Source organism: Lytechinus variegatus, chromosome 16, assembly GCF_018143015.1.
Source record: "Lytechinus variegatus isolate NC3 chromosome 16, Lvar_3.0, whole genome shotgun sequence".
In the NCBI taxonomy this organism is placed as follows: Eukaryota; Metazoa; Echinodermata; class Echinoidea; order Temnopleuroida; family Toxopneustidae; genus Lytechinus; species Lytechinus variegatus.
The window spans coordinates 15267901-15295052 of record NC_054755.1 but is presented as its reverse complement, the minus strand read 5'-3'; the positions used below and the strand labels follow the sequence as shown (position 1 = coordinate 15295052).

The window sequence follows — 27152 nt, the reverse complement described above, 5'->3', positions numbered from 1 at the left end:
CTAAGAAGCAAGACTGCTTATACCCGGGGCCCTACAAATATACAAATAATATAACTGATAAAAAAGGTTATAAACAAATACACACACACTTTCACACATCATCACACAATGCAAAAACACGGGAGATAGAACAGAATAGAAGATAAGACGAGATAAAAAAAGAAAATAAAATACTATTACAGGGTGGGATTTGAATTCTTTAAATAATTGAACAAAACTTACTTTGAAAGTAACTTGAAACGTGAGAGTGTTGTGCTGTTTTTTATATCAGAATTGAGAGAATTCCATTCTTTCACCCCGATATATCTGATGGAATTGCGAATAAAATTAATTTTAGAAAAAGGAATACGATAGTTGTTTTGATGTCTAGTAGAGTAATTATGAATTTGAATGAAACATTTGTGAAAAATTTTCTGGAATTTTCTGGTTAGTTATTTTTCAGAAATTGTTTTAAATAGAAATTCATTAATTCTCACTTTAATCATTTCAAACGTTGTCTATTATACTATTCTTGAAGTTATCTTTCTATGCACATGAGTAGTTTATACAATGTATGTGCTTGTTATGTAAAGTTCGTGCAATTACTCAAACTCTCGGCTGTCCTAACAATTAATTAATCTGGGTCCCGTAACACAAACGTTAGCGACTGATCGTACGTTTGATTTCTACGATTGATTGTACATTGTAGTCAATGCAATCAATCGTAGAAAAATATTCTACGTCCGAAGCTTTGTGTTACGGGACCTAGGTCTCCTGGGGCCCGTTGCAGAAAGAGTTGCGTTTAAACGCAAGTAAAAAAAATCAATCGCAAGTCCCAAATGCGCGCTGTTGATTGGTTGAAAATCAAGTTGCGCTTGATTTTTAGAGTTGCGATTGATTGCAACTCTTTCTGCAACGGGCCCCAGCTCAGCTAAAGAATGACAAACTGTTGTAATATATTCTCTTCTCGCATTTTTCTTGCGTGACAAGAGAGTTACGTTTTAATTTCTGTATGTATTATCTAAATAATTCGAGGTCCGTCCAGTAAGATACTGTACCATTCGATGGTATCAATGTGCCCAATTAATATGTAACCAAAAGGAAAATATATTGATAAAAAGTTATGCCTTCTGTATATACAGTAGAACGGAAATGCTGAATGTAATCATATAGATACGATGTAAAAAAAGTGTGCATGGTCTTCTTTAAAGGACAAGTCCACCCCAACAAAAACTTGATTTGAATAAAAAGAGAAAAATTCAACAAGCATAACACTGAAAATTCCATCAAAATCGGATGTAAAATAAGAAAGTTATGGCATTTTAAAATTTCGCTTATTTTCAACAAAATAGTTATATGAACGAGCCAGTTACATCCAAATGAGAGAGTTGATGACATCACTCACTCACTATTTCTTTTGTAATTTATTATATGAAATGTGAAATATTTTCATTTTCTCGTCATTGTCGTGTGAAATGAAGTTTCATTCGTCACTGAACACATGGAATTCCATTATTTTAACATTTTGTGCTTCAGGCAAGGAGGTCCTAATCGTCAAATTCGTAAAAAATGAAATATTGTATAATTCAAACAATAAAAAAAGAAAAGAAATAGTGAGTGAGTGACATCATCGACTCTCTCATTTGGATGTAACTGGCTCGTTCATATAACTATTTTGTTGAAAATAAGCGAAACTTTACGAGGAAAAAGAATATCCTGCATTTTTTCTTCCAACTTTTGAAATAAATGAAAGGTATATTGATAAACGTATCACAGTATAAAATGAATACTAGCTCCGTCTTTCCCTAGTTATGCATTTTTTCATATTTAGTGAATCAATGTTTATATTTCAAGTTATTATAAACGATTAATGATTTGTTCAAATCCGATTAGTAAGGTTTATATCTCTACATCTTATTATTTTGGTGGTATGAAAACGGGTCTCCTTAATAATTGTTTTATTTGCAAGAGTCGATCGATTATATATTTTATAGTGGGATTAATAATTAAAGATTGGGGCTCTATAAATTACATTGTAATCTTTGTTATTATTATCATTATTGTAATATGTCAAAATTTTAAACATTATTAATATGATTTCATCAAACATAGTGTAGGGTCTATAGAGACTGAAATATATATCAAATTTTAAATTCTTTCGCCTTAAGAATGCATAATGATATACAGAGAAGCACTGTTTATTGTATTTTCTTTTCTCATACGATTTAATTATGAAATAATTTAATTTCTCGTTGTTCTAGTTTAGCAAAGCTTATTTACATACAACTTTAGTGAGTTCGAATAATACAAGTATAGCTGTAGCAGAGTAATGATTTGAATATAAATAAATTTCCCGTATATATTACTCCAGAGCGGCTTGGCTGATATTACACAATGTGTTGAAATTATACAAGTGCACTTATGTATGAAAGACGCCCCCCACCCCGGAGATTTTTTTCCGAAAAATACAAGAGTTTGTGATTCGACGAAGAAGTTAAGAATGACTTAATCTCTTACCTTTTTTTCTTGTCCTTTTTTCAGAAGTTGGTGTTCCTCTTACCTACCCCCCCCCCCTCACGAAAAAAAAATCGAGGATACACTCCTTGACCAACTATTGCACTCTCAGAATTTTGTTTTACCAACCCGTAAGTTGGTTAATATATGAACTGACCAAGCGGTTGTTAAAAAAAATCCATTTAGCATGCAAGTGTTTATTTTTTTTAGAATCGTTAGTCGGTTCAGATTTGAACCAACTTCAAGTTTTGTTAAATAATTTCTGAGGGTGGAGAATATCGATATTTCTAGAGTAAAATTGTAACATGAACTATATATTTATCTAGCATTACTGTTGACAAATTCATAGCCTATAATGTAGTCCTAGGCATTGTCCGTTGTTAATGTACTGCTTCCATTGTTTTTCAAGATTTATGTTAATGATGGTATGTCTGCTTGTGATATTTGGTGACTTCTGTTTAACCCTGTCTATTCCTGGCAAAATAAATGATACGACTATAAAACAGAATGAATTTTTAAGTGCTTGTCTTGGCTTATTTCTTTACGTGATCCATCTGAAATGATCTCTATAAAGGGCCGCCGAACTGTTTTGAAAGTCGGGGATGACCATGCAAGTAGAATGCCTGTGTAAACAGCTCTTAATAATGCAAACATGACGTTGTCATACGAGCCAAAGACGACAAATGAAAATTCAAGATTTAATTAGTAGGCAATGTGTCCACATATGAAATAAGCATAATAAAGCCAGATATCATTGATTTACAGGCTGTTAATACAAAATCAGCAAAGCATTAGCAAATCTATACAGAATTAAAATTAGTAGCCCTACCGTATCAAAGCACCCGCCCCAATAAAAAGATGATTTGAATAAAATGAGAAAAATCCAACAAGCATAACACTTATACAATCATTACATCATTATGGAGAGACTGGTGGCATCATCCACTCACTTTTTCTTTTGTAAGAAGAAAATAAATGAAATATGAAATAATCTTATTTCCACAACGATTAATTCTTCCCTGAACGTGTGGAATTAGCATTGTTTGATAATATAAAAGGTTTAGTCAAATTGGTCCTTAACATCAAATCTATATTATATATTGTATAATTCAAACAAAAGAAATAGTAAATGAAGGACATCATCGACTCTCTCATTTGCATGTCCCTGATTGTGCGTATCAATGTTTTGTGAAAAATAAGCGAAACTTATTTTACATCCGAATTTATGCTAGTTTGATTTTTCTATTATTATTCATATATTCATAATATTCATATTCATATGCTGCAGACATATTTTACCACCAAAAACACTGTCCTGCCGAGTTCCTACGTCGGGAGTTGCCATAAACAGAAACATTTCCCCTACGGTCGCCTACGGCAAGTCGCGTAGCCGTTTTATCTGATTTAATAATAATAATAACAATAGTGTATATTTGTAGAGCGCGCACACCGTCAGTAGATGCTCATTGCGCTAGACGAGCAACAGTTCTCTTTTACAATGGAAAAATGAGATTTTATAGAAATTTATATAACTATTACAAAAGAACTATGAACAAGCACAATGTAAGAATAATAATTTCACATCTGCTTCATTCACCCCAACCCATCCAACAGCCCATCATTATGCGGAACCCAGTGCTCTCTATAGCTGCCCCGTTCACTGACAATTTAAGGGGTAAACCCAGTCAGTACATAACTCACAGGAGCGCTATATCTGAGGACACCGGGTCCTACATGAACAGCCAGTGAACGGGAAGGCATGAATCATCTTTCTTTTAATCATAAATGGAATACAACAAAATACATTTAAAATCAGTTACAATTATCATGTTTATCGAAACCACCCATTTTGCTGGTACAAAAAAAAAATGTTAAAACGACTGATTTCGACTCGCCGTAAGGACCGTATCAGGGAAAATGTGACTGTTTCATTAGCGCGGCTATGGCTATACCCGATCTTTGTGAAACACCCACCTGGGTGGGCAGTGGCAAACTTAGATAAGTGCATTGCCAAACGACGCGAGTGTTGCGGTGAGATTCGAACCCCAGACCCTCTGGTTCAAGTCCAGGGACTTATCCACCGATCCACAAACACCTCAATGTTGGACTTATAACAAGTTTTAGAATGAAAATTTGAGTTTCAATAAAATAAGCTTGATCCACTGGCAAGGCGACTGTCTACCCTCATCGCAGCTTTTTAATTATTTCATGCAGGGAAAAGAATTATGTGGGTGGATAGATACCCAGTTAATTACTGAGTGATCTTGTATGTTGCATTACAAAATTACGACGCTGCTAACCATGAGAGAAATAATGATGTATTGTACGAGCGACGACTGTATCACAATGAAATGAATAATGTAAGTAATTATCTCTGCACCAAAGCTCTTTTATAGCATCTCTCCAAATAAAATGATGCACTGTACTCCTTTCTAATTTAATTGGAGGCCAGACGTCTATTGATTCGATGCAGGGTAGTATTAATTGATGGGATCAATAAAACATAGAAGAGGAGCACTAGGAAGGGAGGGATTCGTCAATATTTTTGTCCGACAAGTTGTCAGAATCTGACATTTTTTCTATAGATTTTGATTGGCTGAGAGGCACTGTTACTCCGGTAACCGTCGGATAAAATGGGACTTGTCGCATAATACACTCGACAAGTTCTTTCATAAAGCGCTCCTTTGGTATTTGCATGACTTAGCTTCACAAGCCAAGACAATAAAACAATAAAACTTTTCGGCAAGGCATTATACCTGCAGTTTGTTATTAACTGTAAGCAGGGGCGGATCCAGGATCCCCCAAATAAGGGGTCACATTTTCCCCCAAAAAACATTGACAAGCAAAAAAAAAAAAAACAGGTTTTCATAAAAAATCTAAGGAAATTTCTTCCACGGAAAAAATGACAAGCAGAAAGAAAGAAAGAAAGAAAGTAAGAAAGAAAGAAAGAAAGAAAGAAACAAACAAAGAAAGAAAGAAAGAAAGAAACAAAGAAAGAAATAAAGAAAGAAAGAAAGAAAGAAGAAATAAAGAAAGAAAGAAAGAAGAAATAAATAAAGAAAGAAAGAAAGAAATAAAGAAAGAAATAAATAAAGAAAGAAAGAAAGAAGAAATAAAGAAAGAAGAAAAAAAGGACCTCACTTTCACACACTCGTGTTTTGACCGCATATTTACATTAAGAATTCTAATTATGCCTTTTCTAAAAGGGGCATGACAGGCCGGCTGTGCACCCTATCCTGGATCCATCAGTGACTGTGAGAGTGGAATAACTCGTAGGAAAAATGGCCCAACCATACTCCTTAATTGTTCTTGGTACTGTTTATACTTTTTTCTCGTTCTCTTCTTTCTATTTTTTCTACTTTTTATTTCTTTTCTTTTTCCTTTCTGTTCTTAATCATCTCTTTCTATTTTGCACGTTTAATTAAAAAGAGAAATCAAAATAAGATTTTGGTCAATTTTTTAAGCAAATTCTGAGCGTACAGGGGGCGGGGGGTTTCATGAAAAAAAAAATAGTCGGAGGTTTTCTACGACTAATTTCATTTTCCCCGACAAATTCAGCATCTCTGAATATATTTTTGTCAGCTCTGACTATTTTAGTCAGGCCAAAATGTTGATGAAACACCCCAAGTTAGATCTTGGAAGAATTTGGAATAACGTACCGAAAAATATTCCTGAAATTATCATTGACCATACTTTCAAGAAACACCTGAAGTCCCTTTTCTTTAAAATGCATGATCTTTTAAGTATAATTGCACTTAATATATTCAATGTTTTAATTAGTAAAACGCCATAGAGGTTCTTAATATGAGGTATTAACCCTGCTGAAAAGAACACAGAGACACACAATGTAATCCACACTGTGTTCGCATAGTGGACTCTGTAAAAATATTATCCACACTGGTAAAATGCTAAAATTCTGTATTGTGAAGATATTTTCACACTGTGGACACCTCTACCATGTCTACAGTATGACCAGTGGCGTAACTACGGGGGGGGCATGAGTATTACTGTTATGAGTGTGTTAGGTGTGATTCACACAGTAGAAATGCTCAAATTTAATATTGTGAAGGTGATTGCACATTGTTTTCCACACTGTGAACCCACTGTGGTACACAGTGGGTTCTTCCAGGAGGGTTATTATCATAGATTTATGCTGTTTATTAATCATGTATTTTCATCTTTGATCTGCCCGTACGGTTACACCTTTATCATGAGAGCAGTTAAGCTTCTTCTCCTAGCTCTAGTCTCTTAGAATGTTTTTCTTTCATGCGTATCTCATTAGGGATTTAACCAAACGATGCGCGACGGATTTAAGAACAAAGAAAATGTATTAATTGTCAAATGTCCTTCATGACAAGGAGCCACCAAGAAGTCTTTGTCGAAAATTGGTGAATCAAATGGCAGACTTTTTGTCCTGGACTATATTATAGACAAAAGTCTGTATTCTGCAAATTTTTCGGCAGCTCCGAAAATCAGGACGAAACTGCTGTTCTTGTTCACCAATAGACCTCCCAGCTGTTCTTTGTCAGTTGACGGACAATTTCAATACATTTACTGTAATCTTTTTTCCGTCGATCGTGTGTCCTTAGCGAAAGCTCTCTCCCTCTCTCTGTCTTTCTGTATCTTTCCTTACCTCCCACACACACACTTACACAACACACTCTCTATCCTCATCTATTACTCCCTCTGTCCACACCTTTCTCATTTTTCCACTCTCTCAGCAACGCGTATTCAGAAATATCAAATTATTTTGATTACGTTATACAATTGTTGATAAATTAGTAGTTTCAGTGTCTGATATCAAATAATCTACAGCGTATTGTTTGTGAAAATTCGATGCGAATGTCAATTAAAGCCTTTGTTTTTATCCTGCCTTGTTGCTGCATGGCACAAACTATTATACAAACATATTTTTCTCTCAACTTCGTTACGTTTGTTTCTACCCGCCCCCCCACCCCTTCTCTCTCTCCTTCTTTCTCTCCCACCCCCTCCCTCCCTCTCGCTCTCTCTCTTTCACAGCGACGCAGCTATGTCCAATAAAACCGGCTCTTTAATAATGATGGATGGGGGGTGATTTGTTTTGGCATCTAATTAAACACAAATCGAAAGTAAAGAAAAAAAAAATTCAGCTAGGTCAATCTTTAACAAAAGCTTTATCCTTCCCAACCCCGTTCGTGTGCTTTCGTAATCTTGCCTGATTGCTCATGGTCTATACATTTTCAATACATAAACACTTTCTCTTGTAACAATCGTTTTAGAGTCTCTGACTTTCGTAGTAATTTGTTATAAAGGAGTCACACGACTTTTCTGATTTTAGTATAGGATATGCATATGGGAAGAGAAGAGAAAATTTTCAACCGAAAACCCCCGAAAACAGTAGAGAGCGGGAATAAAAGAGAGAGAGAGAGGCTTACACACTAAAACGCTGTTTAATCGTTTATACAAAACTGTTTATTTTACCTTACAGTATAGTTGGTTAAAATAAAAATTCAAATTCTTAAACATAGTTTGATTTTTAATATTCAATTTTCAATAAATGAAGCATGGCTGTTTAAACAACGGTATAGGCTTTAGTAAACATTGTTGGTGTATATATAATAGATATACATACCAGTAAACGTTTCAACAGGATATATGCTCTTCTTCATCCTCCAGCGGCGTAGCAGGGGTCGATGGCCAGAGGGGGGGGGGGGAGGCGGGGGCGGCGGCAAGAGCCAAAAATTTCCCTCTCATATCATGGTATGAACAGGCGTAATGGTGTAATGAGGAAAAAAAATTGAGAGGGCCAGCCTATCAGTGCGTATGTATATATCGGACAGAATTTATCTCTAAAAAAAAGTTGCGAGCGAAGCGAGCGAGCAAAATTTTTGACATTTTATCAAAATCCAATGTTGTGATAGATTTTGACATGATATCCAGAGAATAATATATCTTCACTCTTCTCTCTTTCCATTTTTTGTGATCAGAATGCCACTGTGAACAGGATTCTTTGTGGCAGTATACGTTACACAAAAACGAAGGACGCAGTATGTGCTAAAAAGCTGTCCCGAGCGAGCGACATCATCATGAGAATCTAACTTTGAGATATGTATTTGACAATCAGAAAATAGCACAATGTTGGATGCTGTCCATCTTTCTTCCAGCTCTTTATTTTCAATCTTTGAAGCAGCCCGGTTTTTTTTCTTGTCCCTTTCTTTGTTTTCTAATTTAGTTTTTGACTAAGTCCATTCTACATTCGTTTCCGCTAAAGCTGTTTGCCACTGTGTCATCTTTTAATTTATTTCCCATCATGCTATATTGCATTATTTACAAGTTTCGGAATGATTTATTCTTTCTCAAATGCTTTTCTTTCGTTCCTGTTCCCGCTTTCCTTCCCTTTTCATTAAAAAAAATCTTCGTTTTCTCTTCATTTTTCCTTTTCTTGAATTTCCCCCTTTCCTTGCATGACCTTTCCCTTTATTTCTCCCTCCCTTTTCTCCAGTTATCCCCGGCGTTTTTATTTTCCCGATGAAATTTGCCAGAGGAGCTTCTTTCAATATTGTCTTCTTCTTCCTCTTAAGCTAGATCTTCCTCTTCCTCCTCGTCTTCTTCTTATTTCTTCTTCTCCTTCATTTTCATTTTATACTATGTTTAAATTAAAGGTGTACAGCATCGACTTGTTTGCATAATATGTTGTGCACTCATAACATACGTCCGCTCCGTATCTGCGCACGCGCGACTTTTGATATTCGATCATTAATTTATGCAGCAGCAAATGGATTTCGAAAAGAGCGCGGAAAAGCTATTGCAAGGTAGGTCCAAATCTTGTTTATTACTATCAGTATTTATCAATAGATGTGAACATGGTGATGTTGCCCAGACATTCCAGTGTGTGTGGTATTGACTATTGTGAATCCTTAATTCTAGGCCGGACTTAAACTTTTTACCTGGTCCCATACGTTTATGGTGGTGTGAGTGTGACCTTAAATTCGCGCATTACCTTTTTACGCACTACTCACTACCGTCTAGGGGCCTAGGCCACTCACACATTGTACGAGGTTAGTATGTACTAACCTCGTACAATAGACTGTGTTTGACCCTGGATTTCGAAGTAGTCGGCAAACATCGCTTCATTGCTGAAGTAATATTTGCCGAAGCTCCTTCTCGCTACGCACCGGGGCTCTTGCCGGTAAGTAGCAAGAGTTTTTTGAATATAAAATAATAATAAAATAATAATCCGATAAAAAAAAGCACATTTTGCTTACCTCGGCCTCGAAAGTGACTTCGCTTGTCTCTTCCACGGAAATACAAGGAAGCCCGTTGGTGGCGCTAATAATTTCACAACCTTGATTCAGCTCCTCGGTAATTTTATAACTGTATCTAAATTCTTTGAATGCGCAATCCTCATGATTAATTTACTAATTATGGGCACCAATTAATGAAATGCCTTCAAAAAACATAATTAATGATTATTATTGGTGATGATAACACTCATTTGCATTAATTTAAAAAGATGACTGATAAAAAAAAAATGAAAATAATATACGTGCCTGGAAAGAAACCAGCAGTACAAGCTTTGACGAACGTCAATAATACGTATACGGTGTACCAAAGTCTATACAATGAAAAGATTGGACACTTCACGGACTTTGCGTAATGCCTTGCGTCGATATGCGTGTAAAATAGTGTAGGTGCCTATTCTTTCCCTTGTCGTGTCTTTGATATGAATATAAATCGCGCGCCCTCTTCAGGAGAAAATTGATATCAACGCTGTCTGATTTCTATCTCCGTAAAATCTTCACTAAAGATCAAGAAAATATACATATTTTTAGAAAGAAACTTCAAGGAGAAGTCACGGAAGGATCTAAATGATTCGGTAAGTGTCATAGCAGGATGTGGAATGTTTATTTAAACAAAATATTTTATGTGGGCAAAAGCCCACTGTATTTTCGAAGTGTAGTGGTGTGTCGCGTGCGTATGACTGATAATCCTTCACTCGCGAGACGATATGAACCCATGGGTGGGCCTAGGCTAGCGTAGACGTAGGCCTAGTACCGTAAGGGCACTAGTATTCAACCCGTTTGGAGAGTTTCCTCAAATATATAGAAACATAGAATTTACCTGAATTTCAGACCCGTCTTATTTCTAAGAGCAAATGCTGGTTATTCTTTTTCCGTTATTTTTTTCTTCAACCAGTCGGCTGTGTGCGCGGGCGATCGAATTATACGGCGACGGTTTTTTGCACTAGTATTCAACCCGTCTGCACTAGTATTCAACCTAGCGATGAAAGATGGTCCTGTCTCTCAATCTGCCCTTGTCCCATCCGACTATGGACTAGACCATTTGAGATGAGACCAAACAGGGAATTAATCAAAGCCAGAGACTTACATAGATCTAGATCTAATTTACCAATATAAACCCTTTTGAGATTTGCTATCTATCCTCACTAGGTTGAATGCAATTCAGTGCAAAAGGCCATCGGCGCATAATTCGATCCTACGCGCATACAGTCGACAGATTGATAAAGAAAATACTGACAACAGATTACCCTGGCCCTGGAAATAACAAAGCCAAGGTATGAAATTAAGATAGTTTCCATATTTCTAAATATTTTTGGAAATATGTCAAAATCTTTGAATTATGCCGGGTTGAATACTAGTGCCCTTACGGTACTTAGTAGTAGTATGGTTAGACAAAAAATCTTCGGTCTCTGTCATGTTGGTTGTTCAGCTGAACTCTGTTGGCTTCACTCACCAAATACAGAAACCGAAGTTCTAGCGCTTTCTGTACAGGGCCGGGCCAGGGGACCACTCATCCTACGAACGAGGTCGAGGTTATAATCGTTCTTGGCTGTAGGCCTATGCCTTCCAATTGTAAAAAATTTCCATCGCTTATTTTACCTAAATCCATTGTCCTAATCATCGCGAATCCGTTCATAAATGAACTGATGCGTTGCATCAAAATGTTATTCTGACGGAAATGACATTAAAATTTAAAGTCATCAATATTACAATATAAAAAAAATGAATAAAAACTCACCGATTTCTCTACGTGAACCTCATCCAGATGCCTCCTTCTTCTTATATTGGTTTGAGTGGCGATTAGTCATATTTGACTATTGTCGCCATTTACTCTTAAAAAATCTCACTTCTCACATAATGATATTATTACCAATAACATATGTGAAATATTTTTCATGTGCATCCTTCTATTAGAAGACAGTCTCTGTAATTTTCTGACCAGTGGCTCTACTGGCAGACTAGGGGCACTGCACAGACTCTTTTGAAGGGGATTGACTGTATCATCCTTAATCATTTAACAATAAAATGATTAGCCTTTGGTGCTATATACAGTATATTATTTTATAATTGTATTATACATGTACTTCTAATTCACCGTCATTGATTTTATTCACAGTTAGAATCTAATTGTATGTCTTGACTTCTTTTGTAGGAATGGCATGGACTGATCTTTGACATGCAATTGTGATTAAAATTGCATCTGAACTAAAGTTCATTGAACCGTGTAGATGAAGAAGTTGTCATGGGGGACATAGTTCAGCAGGCACAAATGGCAGGGTAAGCCTTTATACAATCCTTGTTTTTCATTTGCTTTGAAGGCAACATGGTTGGGATGCATTGTGTGCTGGCATGCCAGGATGAGCGGGGTAATACCTCCAAAGTCCTTGGAGATGTTGTTCCAAAAAGTGCTATATACATTTTACTGTCAAGATGATTATTAATCATTGCAGATTTGTAGCCAAAATTTCAATTTTTTTTCATTAACAAGTGTACACCTAGTTACATGTACCAAGAATGTGTATGGCACTTTCATTTATTTGAATTCAGGATTAAAGGGCAGTGAGTATCGTTGATTAGATGCCTTGCTCACGGGGGTAGGTACCGAGGCCGGGATCGAACTCTGGAATTTTGGGGTACAGTCAGGTGCCATAGACCACTCGACCAGGAGAAAATGGAAAATTGTGATTTGTTGCCAATCGTTCATACAAATTGTTCTTGCAACAAAGGTGTTGATCAGGCAAAAAATTGTTTGTTTTTTTCATTTCCATTTTGGGGATTACTTTTCACAACCTACTGCCTAAATATGCAATATTGAAGAAGCATTAACATTGCAGTACACGTATGAGGATTTTTCAGGGCTATTTATTTTATTTTCAAGGGATCTTCTAAGCATTTGGGGGAAATCCCCTGGACCCTTGTGTAACGCAAAGGTTAGCGATCGATCATACCCTTGATTTTCACAATAGATTGTGAAAATCACAATGTGATCGATGCAATCAAAGGTATTGATGATTGCTAAGCTTTACGTTACCAGCTCCTGAATAGGATACTCGTGAGAAGACACTGGTAACCTGTTCTGAGCCTTTGAATAAAAGTGATAACTTCCATGAAATCCTTGCATTTGATTGACTTTTTCACATTGTTACCATTGGATGGCAAAGTTACCAGTAACTTTTTTATGCAACTGGGGCCTGTCTGTAAAAGGGTTGAATGGGAAATCATTGTCTGATATTTTGTCTTTTTTTACCAGCCTCTTTGATGGATCGCTGTCATCTTGCCAGGCAGAGCTACAGGAGTTAATGCGCCAGATTGATATAATGGTCAACAACAAGAGACTGGAGTGGGAGGCTAGCATCAAAGCCACAGAAGCCCAGGTCAGGCAGAGAGATGAGGAAATAGTCACCATCAAAATGGCCCTGGATGCAAAAACAGCAGAGGTGAGTCCAGAATTTCCTACCTTCAAGGGATGTTTATATGTGTAATAATGATAATAATATTCAACTTCTCCCTTCATTCCTCTGGAAACTTGATGTTTCTGGGCAGTATTCCTCATTTACATTTTTTTGTTTTGAAATGTTATTCCTTTACGCTCCTTTATGATATTTCTATGTGTATATTAATTGCCATCGTATTTAGCACTTCTCTGTACATTTCCTTTTTATCTTATTAATTGGAAAAAATAAATAAATTGATTTTTATTGATATTCCAGCCAGTCATCGTGTGAGGTGATCATAATGCTCGGCAAACAATGACTTTCATGTCCTGGGAGCCATTTCATAAGGCTGTTCATAAGTTAAAAGTGACTTTAAGAAGTACTGGTGATCCTTTCTTGTGGTTGAAGTGATATTCACCATTAAAGGAAACCAAAACCCAAGAAGAGAAGTAATCTTATTGGAAAGAGTAAAATGAGAGGAACAATTAAAAAAAAGTTTCATCACAATTGGTTATGAAATAAGCAAGTTATGGGAGTTTGAAAACTCTTGTTGTACTTTCTATGGGCATCCTCAAATTCATTGGCAAACATGCTTCAAAATGGCTGATTTTGGTTTCCTTTAAATGATCATTGGTGATTATTTAGCCTATGTAAGAAAGATTCACAAGTTGTTACACAAGTCGCTCTTAACTTTACATGAACAACTTTATGAAACGGCTCCCTGAGTGGAGAATAACAAATGTACATGTAGTTTGATATCTTGCTTGGTAAATGATAACATTACTATTGCCCTTTTGCTATATCTCTCAAGGCACTATATAAAGTGCCTGACTGACAGAATGATTGATTAGATTCCTGACTGGATGAATGACTGACTAAATGAATGGCTGACAGACTAAGTTACTGGTTAAATCAATTGAAAAAGACAAAAAAGGGAATATAATAAGATATGAGTGTGACATGTATTTAACTTTTGTTTCTCCCCACCAGACCAATCAATTAAATGACTGACTGACTTTATAAATGACTGGATGATGGACTGAATTACAGATTGAATTGATTGAATTTAAAATGAATACAAAAGATAATATGAATTCAACATTGGTACTGTTTCTCCTTGCCAGACCAATCAATTAAATGACTGACTGACTTTATGAATGACTGGATGATGGACTGAATTACAGATTGAATTGATTGAATTTAAAATGAATACAAAAGATAATATGAATTCAACATTGGTACTGTTTCTCCCTGCCAGACCAATCAATTAAATGACTGACTGACTTTATAAATGACTGGATGATGGACTGAATTACAGATTGAATTGATTGAATTTAAAATGAATACAAAAGATAATATGAATTCAACATTGGTACTGTTTCTCCCTGCCAGACCAATCAATTAAATGACTGACTGACTTTATAAATGACTGGATGATGGACTGAATTACAGATTGAATTGATTGAATTTAAAATGAATACAAAAGATAATATGAATTCAACATTGGTACTGTTTCTCCTTGCCAGACCAATCGATTAACCCATGAACTTGGCGGAATGGAAAGGACTCAGAAAGAGTTGGTCACCAAGTATGAGCAGCAGGTTGATCAGCTCAGAAGAGAAGTAAGCAAGTTTTATTTTTTTTTTATTTTGGATTAGCATTTATTCAGATTTGCCAGCCATTGTATTCTAATTGTGATGATAATGTTTTTTTTTTCAAAGAATGTCTTTTGTATTGATAGTGTTGTTGGTACATTAATCTAGATTTTTGGAATAATATTTATTTTTTTTATCACTGAATTGATATGTCAAAGGACGTTTGACCATGCCTTGAAATAAACCCTATAACAACTTTGTTTTGATGGGTAAAATAAGCATAAGAACAGAAAAAATATAGAAAAATATACATGTACTCTCCAAGTGAATTGTCATTACTGCAGCCACAGCCAACACATTTATGGCTATAATTATAAAACCAGAGTATTAGATATTTTCAAGATAAGTTTAAAGAAATATTGCAGGAGAAGAGAGTAGAAATTAAAATACGATCAAATGTCATCAGTACACGTCGCACCGGCTGCTATCATTCGTATGGTTGTATCCAGGCCTCCCATGATCCTTCATGTACCTGTATGACTCTTTTTTGATAAAGTAGATAGCCATTTAATCAATTCACTAGACTTTGTTTCATGATCTTTCCCTCAATTAAGAACCGGTACAGCATGTAAGTGGCATATTTGCTCTTAGCCAACTTTATGAACTAATGTCAAGATGTCACTAGCCTGATACAAACCATTGATAATACATGTAGATTTCAAGAAGCTGTGACCAGACCTTCACCAGTTATCTCCTTTTCTCATTTTCAGATGGTTGCTCTGCAGAAAAGTTATGAGAAGCTTCAGCGTCACCATGGAAAACAGAATGACAGTGTGGAAAAGGTTAAAGAGGAGTCGGAAATCAAGCTGAGGAAAGTTAGGGTTGACCTTAGGATGGCAGAAAGCAAGATAGAGGTATGTGATCATTATGGTGAACAGATTGGTAGTGGAAAAGGGTCAAAGGTCAGAGGACAAATTGATGAAAACTTAGTTAATCCTAGGTTGGCTGATTCAATGTTATGATTGAGTAGAATTTGAAAAAGGGTTACATGATCAGGAATTTTCTGGAGTAAGGTCAGAGTGCGGCAGCAGTAGTAGTGAATTCACCAAAAAATATGGACAGTGTCATTTCTACAAAGGTATAGATGCAAAGTTTGCAGAATCGAAATAACTTTTATGAATTCAGGGTATAAGGTTTTGATCCGTCACCACTCTACCATGGATAGCTGATGATATTGTTTGTTGGGTACAACAAATTTAAGATTCAATATTCAAGATGGTTCTTTCCTGTCTTCTAGGGATATGCTATTGCAGGGTCTGTACCTCCACAAGCAAATTCCTGATCACCTACATGAAGCATCACTTTTGTTTTTAAAGCTGGGATCTGTATTGGTTCCATGTCATTTGCTCCAGTGACGATTACTCCGCTGCAAATTCTACACATTAATGGAATGACCAACTTTAACCCTGAATTTAACACTATACCCTATCATAAACCTAACACTAAACCTGACATAAAACCCTATTGCAACCCTAACCCTAGATGAAATAAGGCCCGGAGCAAATGTTTTGTCACCTCTGTATGTAGGGAAAGGAATGTCTTGAGCTTGATGTTGTTAAACGTTTTGTTCGTGATAGGATTTTGAAAGCCAGGCACATCAATGGGATGTTCAGAGACTAGCATACAAGAAGCAAGTGGGAGGATTGGAAGAACAAAGAAAGAAACTGGCAGAAAAATGCCAGACCTATCAGGTGAGTTATCTTTACTAGTCTATATACAGTCCATTACAGAAAAAATGAAACTGAGAAATATGGATGATCTGTTATGACTGGTAGGTTCAATGTTTTAATAGACTATTTAACGAACGCAGGGTACAAACTTTGTGATATGATATGTTCTATTTCTCTAAATTCATTGAAAATTTCTCAGTGGGAGAAGAGCCAGTAAAAATGGAAGCAATCAAACTATGTTATTTCCAACCATCATTAGATCCTTAATTTGTTTCCTTCGTTTTGCATTGAAGCAAGATGCCACAGCCTACAAACACCAGTTAGCAAAGCGTCAACAAGCTCTAGACCAGAACGATTTGGACTTCAGGGCCCGGATTGTCCACATTGAAGGGCAACTACAGAGGGCTCAAGATACTTTAGATGGAAAGAACAGCACCATCCAGCGGCTTGAGGAACTGTTGGAAGATGCAGGGAAGACAAAGAAAATGGTGGAAGATGAGAATCATCAATTATTAGAGGATATTGGAAGGAAAGAACATCAAAGACAGGTCGTTATGATCAAATGATATAAACATGCCACCCCAAAACCAACAATAAGTTGCCAAAAATTAATGTAAATTTTTTTTATTTCAGCTTGAAATTAAATATATTCTATGCTTTAAAATGATAAATAAATTGTCAACATTAATCAACAATAACCCACACACTTAGTACTTGATGGAATGCAAAAGTAACTCAGCAAGACCTTGAAAAAATATGGAGAAAATAAAGTTACTAGTTAGCTTTCACTCAAGCATAAGATGTGTACACTGTGGAATTATGGTGAAACTTCCAACAGTCCCTCAAAGCTCTCTTATTGTCTCTTTTTCAATTTTTGATGAGAATAATTTAGTACTCTTTCAGATAAGCTAACTTTTTAATTTTTTTTTTTTTGAAGACCAATTGCCATTTTGGCTTTTTTTTTTATTTACAGAGAGCCTTTCCTGCCAACTTTTTGTTGGATTTTGGGTGGTTGGTCACTTATTCAAAATTTTCTTGTGTAAAGCACTCACCGCAGCATCTAGAGATACTGTATATTGTGTCAGAGTAGAAGAGCAACAAAAACCTGCTGCAAAACCTTTTAAAGGCTGTGTTTCAGTGACACCATTTTATAAAACAAATAATGCACTTGCCATGTCATGTGTAAAAATAAATGGAGTGAATGCTTGGTTTCTTTAGCTTGGGCATACTCTTCAAAACACTGCTGTACATTGCAATACCTATCCAAAGGTTGCGGAATAGTTTTGAAAGGGGCGTGGCTGATATTGCATGAACTCATAACCCAATCATTTTTATGTTTTTGCACCTTGAAAAAAGTTGAAGGGCTGAACCCCCCTCCTGTTTTGTGGTCCTTGTCTAAAGAAACCTTGTGTGCCCTGTATTATTGTGTGTACATTATTTGTAAATCTCTTGGTTAATCCATATAGAATGGTCCTGTATGATGTTAAATCACATAATGTTTCAAGTTAACAATTCTGATCCTTAGATGCTTTTCCTTTTCTTTTGATATATTTTCGTGCAATTTAATGATCCTAGCCTTTTACCTTTATAGTTTTGGTTTTGTATGTGACTATTTTTATAACAGATGTTAGAGTCCGAGGTCAGCTCTCTGCAGAAGCAACTAGAGTCTAAAGAGGGCACCCTTCGCTCATTTCAGATAGAGACAAAGGATCAGATGGCTACACTTGAGAGCAAGATCCAGTCAAGAGAAGCCAAACTGAGGTATGGTTCATCTCAGTTGAAACATTGAGGATTGGTCTATCCCCGCTGCAACTGCAAATCTTTTGTTTGGTCTCATCCAACGTGGTCTAATCCTGGTTCTTCTACAATCAGAGCGTCTATTAACCATTTGGTCTAATTGCCATTCAGCCCATGAATGAATTACCATTTTGTCTAATTTCCTAGTTGTTAGGCTATGTACCCATTTCAACTAATATCCCCTTGGTCTATCTAGTTAGATGACTGTTTATGAAGTGAAAAATCCACTACACTTGCTATAGTGACTGAGGTGTCATGCCTCCTGTTCATTTTCATTGATCCTGAGAGAGGGAAAAAGGTGTTGACCCTAAAGGCTCTAAGGATTATGAACATTTGTGGTGCATGGAATATGAAATGTACAAATTTAATTTTATTTTATTGGTTCATTTTCCATCCAGGAGCCATGAAGATGAGAGTAGAATGAGGACAATGCAGGCCAGCGAGGAGACGTCTAGACTACGGGCTCAGCTCCAGGACTCACAGAGGAAGATCCAGGACCTGATAGAGTCTGAGGCCAGGCTTAAGATGGAGATCAATAGACTGGAGAACAGGTAAGGGCTTGTTACAGGGATTCTTATTGGATGATTGTCAAACCTTTGTACAATACTAATAAGTATCAATAGTTTTGATTGGCTATTCCATGATGGCAACCTGGTGAAAGATGATTGGAATTTAGCATATTAATGGTCACAGAATAATTTGATTTCTCTTCCTGTGTTTGATACCAGGCTCGATGATGTACAGGGTGATAATGTGTCTCTCAACATGGAACTCACAGAGAGGATAGATGAATTAAGAAGACTGGATAATGTAGCAAGGCAACAACACCAAGTCAGTCTCAAACAAAAGGTAGGGAATTTTCATGAGAAGAAATTGAAATGCAGTGAAACCTGTGTTTAAAGACCACTCATGAAGAAAAGAAAGTTGGTCTTTATGAGCAGGGGGTCTTTAAGGATGGGATTCTGTAATAAATGAAATGAAATTCATTAAGAATATAAAACTAAATGAAATGAAATTTGAAAAGAATGTAACTAAATGAAATGAAATTTGAAAAGAATATAAACTAAATGAAATGAAATTTGAAAAGAATGTTAACTAAATGAAATGAAATTCCTTTGATTATAGCCAAAGTTTGTGATCAAAGAATTCTCAATCTATTTTATTTCCTGGACACAGAACCAGCTGGAGGAAGGCATAGAACGCCATCTTGATGCCGAACTGAAAGGGATGCGACATGAAATTGAATCTCTGACTGGCGCCCTCACGCAACGAAATGCAGTAATGGATACTCTGAGGTCACAGCTCACCGTGACTGAGCAACGATTGCGAGAAGAAATTGAGAGGAAAGAGAGAGCTTGTAGTGAGCTCCAGGTATGGTGATCTATTATTCCACAGGTTCATTAGTCAGCAGGAGAGCTGGCAACCATTACGTGTTTGCCATAATTGTTACTTCTTTGCAATCAAATTATGGCCCTAACTTCCCCCCCCCCATAACTTACAATATTATTTAATAGAAAAAACCCAACAAACTTGTATTTATCGGGAATATTGTCTCTATGTCATAAAACTTATGGTACACAAGTACGACTATCAAATATTAGAATAATGAATAATGCTATTAGTATTCAACATTTTTAGCTTGCAATACATGTATGTTTCTAAGCGCTGCATAAAGTTTTCCGGCTTTAACATAGATGCCCTTATTGGGCGCTGGAATATTCTTTGAATTCCTTCCTTACGAAGTACCGACTCTGGGGACAATTGCTCCGCTATAAATTCCACACATTAATCACATAAAATGTGAATGCTTCAGTGGGATTTAAACTCTGGAATTTAAATCCTGGACCTTATGGTTCAAAGTCACGACTCATCCACTGAGCCTCAATACCTCTATGACTAATCTTTGCATTTCTATACCTGTAGATGGCTAATGCAGAACTTGAAGCTTTGCGAGTTGAGAACCGTTCCCTTCAGGAATCTTACATACATGTACAGAGAACTATAGGAGGACAAAGAGAGATGGCAGAAGGACAGTCAAGGGAAGGAACTTTGGGACAAAGGGTTCAACACCCAAATCAAGAAGTTAGTAGTCTCTGTAGCACTGTAAGGGATTTCAATGACTAGATTTAAGTTAGATTTAAGGAATCTTACAACAAGGACAAAGGGTTTAGTAGTCATTGACATTTAATTAAGAAATAAGTAGTCTCTCTTTAGCACCATAAAGGATTTTTGTGAAGATTAAAGTCAGATTTAAGGAACGTGGAACTAGGACAAAGGGTCCAACTGCCAATGGCATTTAATCAAGAAGAAGGTAGTCTAGTGTATGTAGTGTATAGCACCATTTTTAAGATTTAAATAAAAGTTAAAGAGCTTTGGGATCAAGAGGCTGTTTCATAAAGCTGTTACAAAAAAGTTACAAATAACTTTACAAACGACTGTTCTTAGGTGCTAAGTCACCTACATGGGGATATCACATAGCACAAGAAAAGGTCTCCAGCCGTTCGTAAAGTCATTTGTAACTTGCAAACAGCTTATGAAACATCATCCAGGACAGAAGGTTCAAGACCCAATGGCATTTAATCAAGAAGTAAGAAGCACATTAAAGGATTTCCACAAGACATGACTCAAATGTAAGGAGCATTTGGGCAAAGGGGCTGTTTCATAAACTTGTATGTATTAAGTCACACATGACTTTATGAACGACGGGTGATCCTTTCTTGTGTTCAATGATATATCCCTGAGCAGGTGATTTTGCACCTAAATGTGAACATGCTCCATTTGCTCGTAAAATTGTGTACAAGTTTTTGAAGGGCTGTATGACATATGCCCAGGACAAGTTTTGTTATTCCCTTGTCAATACTGTAAGTGTCCTTTTTATTTTGTTGTTGTAAAATCAAGGTTGATGAAAATGTGCTACAGAGTCAACTTGCAGCGGTACAGCATCAGCAAAAAATGGCCCAGTCCAATAGTCTTCCAGGCCAAACTCTCACTGGCATAGCAGCACATGATAGGAGGAGGTCCAGTCCTAGTAGATCCAGCCCAAGATCTAGTCCAGGAAGAATTAGGCCAGGTCTGGATCAAGCCAGGACTAGACAGTTCATTGGCCCTCAGGATAGAACAGATCCTGGACCTCTATCCAGTCTGACTGACAATTATGCAAGGTATGCATTCTGTTCAAGTTTCAATACCAATGAATACTGACCACTTTGACAATTAGTGGTGTTTCAATTGTTTCTCCTAAATAGATTGACAGATAAAGAATACATAAAACAGACAGTGTTTAATTAAGAATGTACGTAAAATTGATTAAAGAAAAATTAAAGAACACAATGGCTAATGAGGAATAAACATTGTAAGAGGCCAACCCATAAAATTATGTGTACATACTATTACACTTTCATGTCACAATGAAGAAGACAATTTAATTTTTGGTGCCAATCATTCAGCTTTATTAACTTGGTAATGGGATAAAATATCACAGATATCCGACCTTATCTTATGTTGATGGATATGAATCCCTTGTAACACTATTGTAGGATTACACAGACACATGTGTTTTTAAAAAGTAATATAATGAAATAAAAATATTTAATTAATTTCAAACTGTACATTATTTGTTTTATGAATGCATTCAGAATGTACCAACAAAACCACCTAGCAAGCCCTCACAGGAATACCCTAGAGAGAACGGATCACCTAAAAGAAAGTAAGTAATGTCTCTTTTCTTCTTGATTTTTTTTTCTGAAGAAATATTCTTGAAACAGTGATTCCATCCTTTTAAACAAGGAACAATCACTTGTTCTTTTGTACTTTGAAATGTACTTGAAATATCTTGTTTTTCCCAGTTTGCTGTAATTAATGTAAGCAGTGGTTTGATGACTACCTTAGAATATATTTAAAATCCAATGCTACAATTTAATTCATTTCAATTTTATTTACATTCTCAATAAAAAACATGAATAACATACATCAAATACATAAGTAAAACATTGTCACAACATACAAATACGATGAAATAAGATATTCCAAAAACAGATAACTTACATGAAAACAGATATTAACGCATACATTCAAAATAGCGTAGTTATACAAACTTTAAGGTCAAGTCCACCCCAGAAAAATGTCTGTTAGAATAGAGAAAAATCAATCAATCACAACACTGTAAATGTCATCAAAATCGGATGTAAAATAAGAAAGTTATGACATTTTAAAATTTCACTTATTTTTCACAAAACACTTATATGCACAACTCTGTGATATTCAAATGAGAGTCGATGTCCCCCCACTCACTATTTTCTTTTTCTTTCGCATAAAAAGCATCAGTTAGGCAGTTTTCCTATCACCGCTCGTGATTGATAATGTTATCCATGGTGATTGGCAATAGGATAGAAGCTCTAACCATCCATAATCCCTTTATCCTCCTCAGCCCCAGATTCAGAGATGATGCACTCCCTTGAGACCGGCTCCTTGGAATCAGAGGAATCTCCTCTCCCGTCTCCACCCACCTTTGATAGTATCCTTGGTCATGATGATAAGATGGAGGAAGGTAGCTCATCCTTTGAGGTGTCCAGTTTATCAGACTTGGGTTTTATGCCAAAAGATATACGAAACAATGTAAGAATAGTTATATGTACATTAAACAAATATATCAGGCTTCGAGAAAGTATAGTGGAATTATTTATCCGAGTTTGGTCTGGCATTTACTATTTGCCCCGAGGGAAATATAGTAGTTTTGCCAGTCCAACCGAGGATTAATAATTCCTTTATACTTTCTCGAAGCCTGATATATATATATGCTTTTGAATGAAATGCCTGATATATTTGTTTTATATCCTACTTTAGATAATTTATAACCAAAATCTATGCACTGAGCTTGCAAAGTCCGGTTACCTACTTTTCTCAGAGCCACCGCGCTCAGCGGAACGCAGATGAGTGCCTGCGCCGACGCATCGCAGGACTTGCCCGGGAGAGAGAGCTCGCTGGCCGGTGTGCCCGAGAATTTAGCTAAATATCCAGTTTTTGTCTCACCTGCGAAGCAAAGTGAGACTATAGGCGCCGCTTTTCCGACGGCGGCGGCGGTGGCGGCGGCGGCGGCGTCAACATCAAATCTTAACCTGAGGTTAAGTTTTTGAAATGACGTCATAACTTAGAAAGTATATGGACCTAGTTAATAAAACTTGGTCATAAGGTTAATCAAGTATTACTGAACATCCTATTAGAGTTTCATGTCACATGACCAAGGTCAAAGGTCATTTAGGGTCAATGAACTTAGACCATGTTGGAGGAATCAACATCGAAATCTTAACCTGAGGTTAAGTTTTTGAAATGTCATCATAACTTAGAAAATATATGGACCTAGTTCATGAAACTTGGACATAACGTTAATCAAGTATCACTGAACATCCTGCATGAGTTTCACGTCACATGACCAAGGTCAAAGGTCATTTAGGGTCAATGAACTTTGGCCGAATTGGGGATATCTGTTGAATTCCCATCATAACTTTGAAAGTTTATGGATCTGATTCATGAAACTTGGACACAATAGTAATTAAGCATCACTGAAAATTTTGTGCAAGTTTCAGGTCTCATGATTAAGGTCAAAGGTCATTTAGGGTCAATGAACTTTGGCCGAATCGGGGGTATCTGTTGAATTACCATCATAACTTTGAAAGTTTATTGGTCTAGTTCATTAAACTTGGACATTAGAGTAATCAAGTATCACTGAACATCCTGTGCGTGTTTCAGGTCACATGACCAAGGTCAAAGGTCAATGAACTTTGGCCGAATTGGGTGTATCTGTTGAATTACCATCATAACTTTTAAAGTTTATGGATCTGATTCATGAAACTTGTACATAAGAGTAATCAAGTATCACTGAACATCCGGTTCGAGTTTCAGGTCACATGATCAAGGTCAAAGGTCATGTAAGGTCAATGAACTTTGGCCATGTTGGGGTTTTTTGTTGAATAAGCATCATATCTCTGTAAGTTTATTGGTCTAGTTCATAAAAAGTGGACATAAGAGTAACCATGTATCACTGAACATCTTGTGTGAGTTAGAGTAGTATTCAAAGTCAGCACTGCTGCTATATTGAACCGCGTGATGCAGGTGAGACGGCCAGAGGCATTCCACTTGTCTGAAATAGTGACGTCAGAATATCGGTATAGCGAAAAACATATCGAGGTTTGACTTCACGCAACATCATAGTTGAAATATATGTGGTCACATGATGCTATTTGAACCAATCACTATACAGGATTCAATCTATGTAGGATATAATATAATCTATAGATTGTAACATAGTCTACCAGAGCTGCCAAGTAGTGGGTTTTTGTCTCACCTGCATAGCAGAGTGAGACTATAGGCGCCGACGGCGACGGCGGCGGCGTCAACATCAAATCTTAACCTGAGGTTAACTTTTTGAAATGACATCATAACTTAGAAAGTATATGGACTTAGTTCATGAAACTTGGCCATAAGGTTAATCAAGTATTACTGAACATCCTATTAGAGTTTCGTGTCACATGACCAAGGTCAAAGGTCATTTAGGGTCAATGAACTTAGACCATGTTGGAGGAATCAACATCAAAATCTTAACCTGAGGTTAAGTTTTTGAAATGACGTCATAACTTAGAAAGTGTATGGACCTAGTTCATGAAACTTGGACATAAGGTTAATCAAGTATCACTGAACATCCTGCATGAGTTTTATGTCACATGACCAAGGTCAAAGGTCATTTAGGGTCAATGAACTTTGGCCAAATTGGGGGTATCTGTTGAATTCCCATCATAACTTTGAAAGTTTATGGATCTGATTCATGAAACTTGGACATAATAGTAATCAAGCATCACTGAACATTTTGTGCAAGTTTCAGGTCTCATGATTAAGGTCAAAGGTCATTTAGGGTCAATGAACTTTGGCCGAATTGGGGGTATCTGTTGAATTACCATCATAACTTTGAAAGTTTATGGATCTGATTCATGAAACTTGGACATTAGAGTAATCAAGTATCACTGAACATCCTGTGCGCATTTCAGGTCACATGACCAAGGTCAAAGGTCAATGAACTTTGGCCGAATTGGGGGTATCTGTTGAATTACCATCATAACTTGGAAAGTTTATGGATCTGATTCATGAAACTTGGACATTAGAGTAATCAAGTATCACTGAACATCCTGTGCGCATTTCAGGTCACATGACCAAGGTCAAAGGTCAATGAACTTTGGCCGAATTGGGTGTATCTGTTGAATTACCATCATAACTTTGAAAGTTTATGGATCTGATTCAACTTGGACATAAGAGTAATCAAGTATCACTGAACATCCTGTGCGAGAGTCAGGTCACATGATCAAGGTCAAAGGTCATGTAAGGTCAATGAACTTTGGCCATGTTGGGGTTTTTTGTTGAATAACCATCATATCTCTGTAAGTTTATTGGTCTAGTTCATGAAAAGTGGACATAATAGTAATCATGTATCACTGAACATCTTGTGAGAGTTAGAGTAGTTTTCAAAGTCAGCACTGCTGCTATATTGAACTGCGTGATGCAGGTGTGACAGCCAGAGGCATTCCACTTATTATCTTATTTAAAAGGATTTTGAAGCGGAAAGTGACACTAAATAATAATCTCCCCTAGAAATGTATAGGATTTTTAAATTTGTAAGAATGGTTATTTTTTGTATGTTTTTTCAAAATTTTAAAGGAAGGTACTATATTAGGCCTTTAAATTAAAAAAAAAGATTTTTTTTTTCACAGATAAGATTTACAGCCCTGGTCTACTCTCTGTTTGGTCTCCTATCACATGATACAGTTGAAAGTCCATCAAGTTAATTTTCACTTTTTATTTGTTCTTTCCAGAGACCACCATCGAGGGAGTCGGTTGGAACACGTTTCCTTCGGGAAGACCAGAAGCACCAGGCAGAACTGGAACAGATTCTCAGCGCACACGTTCAGGATCTGGAACAAAAGACCACGGATGCTTTGGCGAAACATTCCCAGAGACTAGCACATAGGAACATAGACACCTGATGTGCGATTCTCCAATTGATTAACTAGGAAAGGCGATGATGATATTCTTTGTTGATGAATCCGGCAAATTTGTTCTTAGCCAATGAATCAAATGCAAATATTATAGTTCAGGATCCGGAACAAAAGACCACAGATGCTTTGGCGAAACATTCCCTGATGTGCGATTCTCCAATTGATGGACTTGAAATTCCTCGTCAGTAAATCTGGCAAATTTGTTCTTAGCAAATCAGATGCAAGTATATAGTTCTGGATCTGGAACAAAAGACCACAGTTCCATTTCTCCAACTGATGGGCCAAGAGAGCCGGCCTGAATTTTTTTTTGTCACTGATTTTTTGCAACTTAGACATTGTATCAGCAATTTGGCTTGCCTTTTTTAATTATTCCATAAGCATTCCCGTCTTATACGTCTTTATGAAACTGTTCCATGACATTTGATCTTGCGACAATGGGTGATTTCAATTTCAGTGTTGACCTTTTGGTATTGGGTCAATTTTTACACGATTATAACACCAAACATAAAATAAAGATGGTCCCGTAAAGTCACTCACTAGTTGTTGAGATGTCAATATTGTGATCTCGATCAGTTTTACAAACTCTGAATAAGTTTTGGAGCTAGGGGAAGCATTCCAAATTTCAACATTGACACCAAGGCCAACACTGGACTTGAAATCACCCAATGGCTCCGCTTATGAATTCCACACACTAATGAAATGACTAACTTCAACCCTGAATGTAACACTGTACCCTAAACCTAGTAAACCCTACTGCAATGCTAACCCTACAAGAAATAAAGCC

The 27152-nt window shown here is 36.5% G+C and overlaps 1 protein-coding gene across 1 annotated transcript; it reads left to right on the top strand.

Moving 5' to 3' along the window:
• The first annotated feature begins 9176 nt into the window (after positions 1–9176).
• LOC121429802 (centrosomal protein of 63 kDa-like) lies at positions 9177–26380 on the top strand. The gene is made up of 16 exons (XM_041627034.1): positions 9177–9284; positions 11926–12050; positions 13024–13210; positions 14734–14829; positions 15573–15716; positions 16440–16553; positions 16826–17080; positions 18157–18293; positions 18728–18880; positions 19058–19178; positions 19506–19700; positions 20253–20411; positions 21228–21490; positions 21965–22035; positions 22756–22943; positions 26186–26380. The coding sequence occupies exons 2-16, from the start codon at positions 12016–12018 to the stop codon at positions 26354–26356; spliced, it is 2289 nt and encodes a 762-aa protein (XP_041482968.1). The 5' UTR covers positions 9177–9284; positions 11926–12015; the 3' UTR covers positions 26357–26380.
• The last annotated feature ends 772 nt before the right edge of the window (positions 26381–27152 follow it).

Excerpts from the sequence above, each read along its gene's own strand:
- LOC121429802 (XM_041627034.1), top strand. The coding sequence starts at position 12,016 with ATGGGGGACATAGTTCAGCAGGCACAAATGGCAGG. Across the intron at positions 12,051-13,023 it reads CAGCAGGCACAAATGGCAGG|CCTCTTTGATGGATCGCTGT; the intron begins GTAAGCCTTTAT and ends TTTTTTTACCAG. Across the intron at positions 15,717-16,439 it reads TGGCAGAAAGCAAGATAGAG|GATTTTGAAAGCCAGGCACA; the intron begins GTATGTGATCAT and ends TGTTCGTGATAG.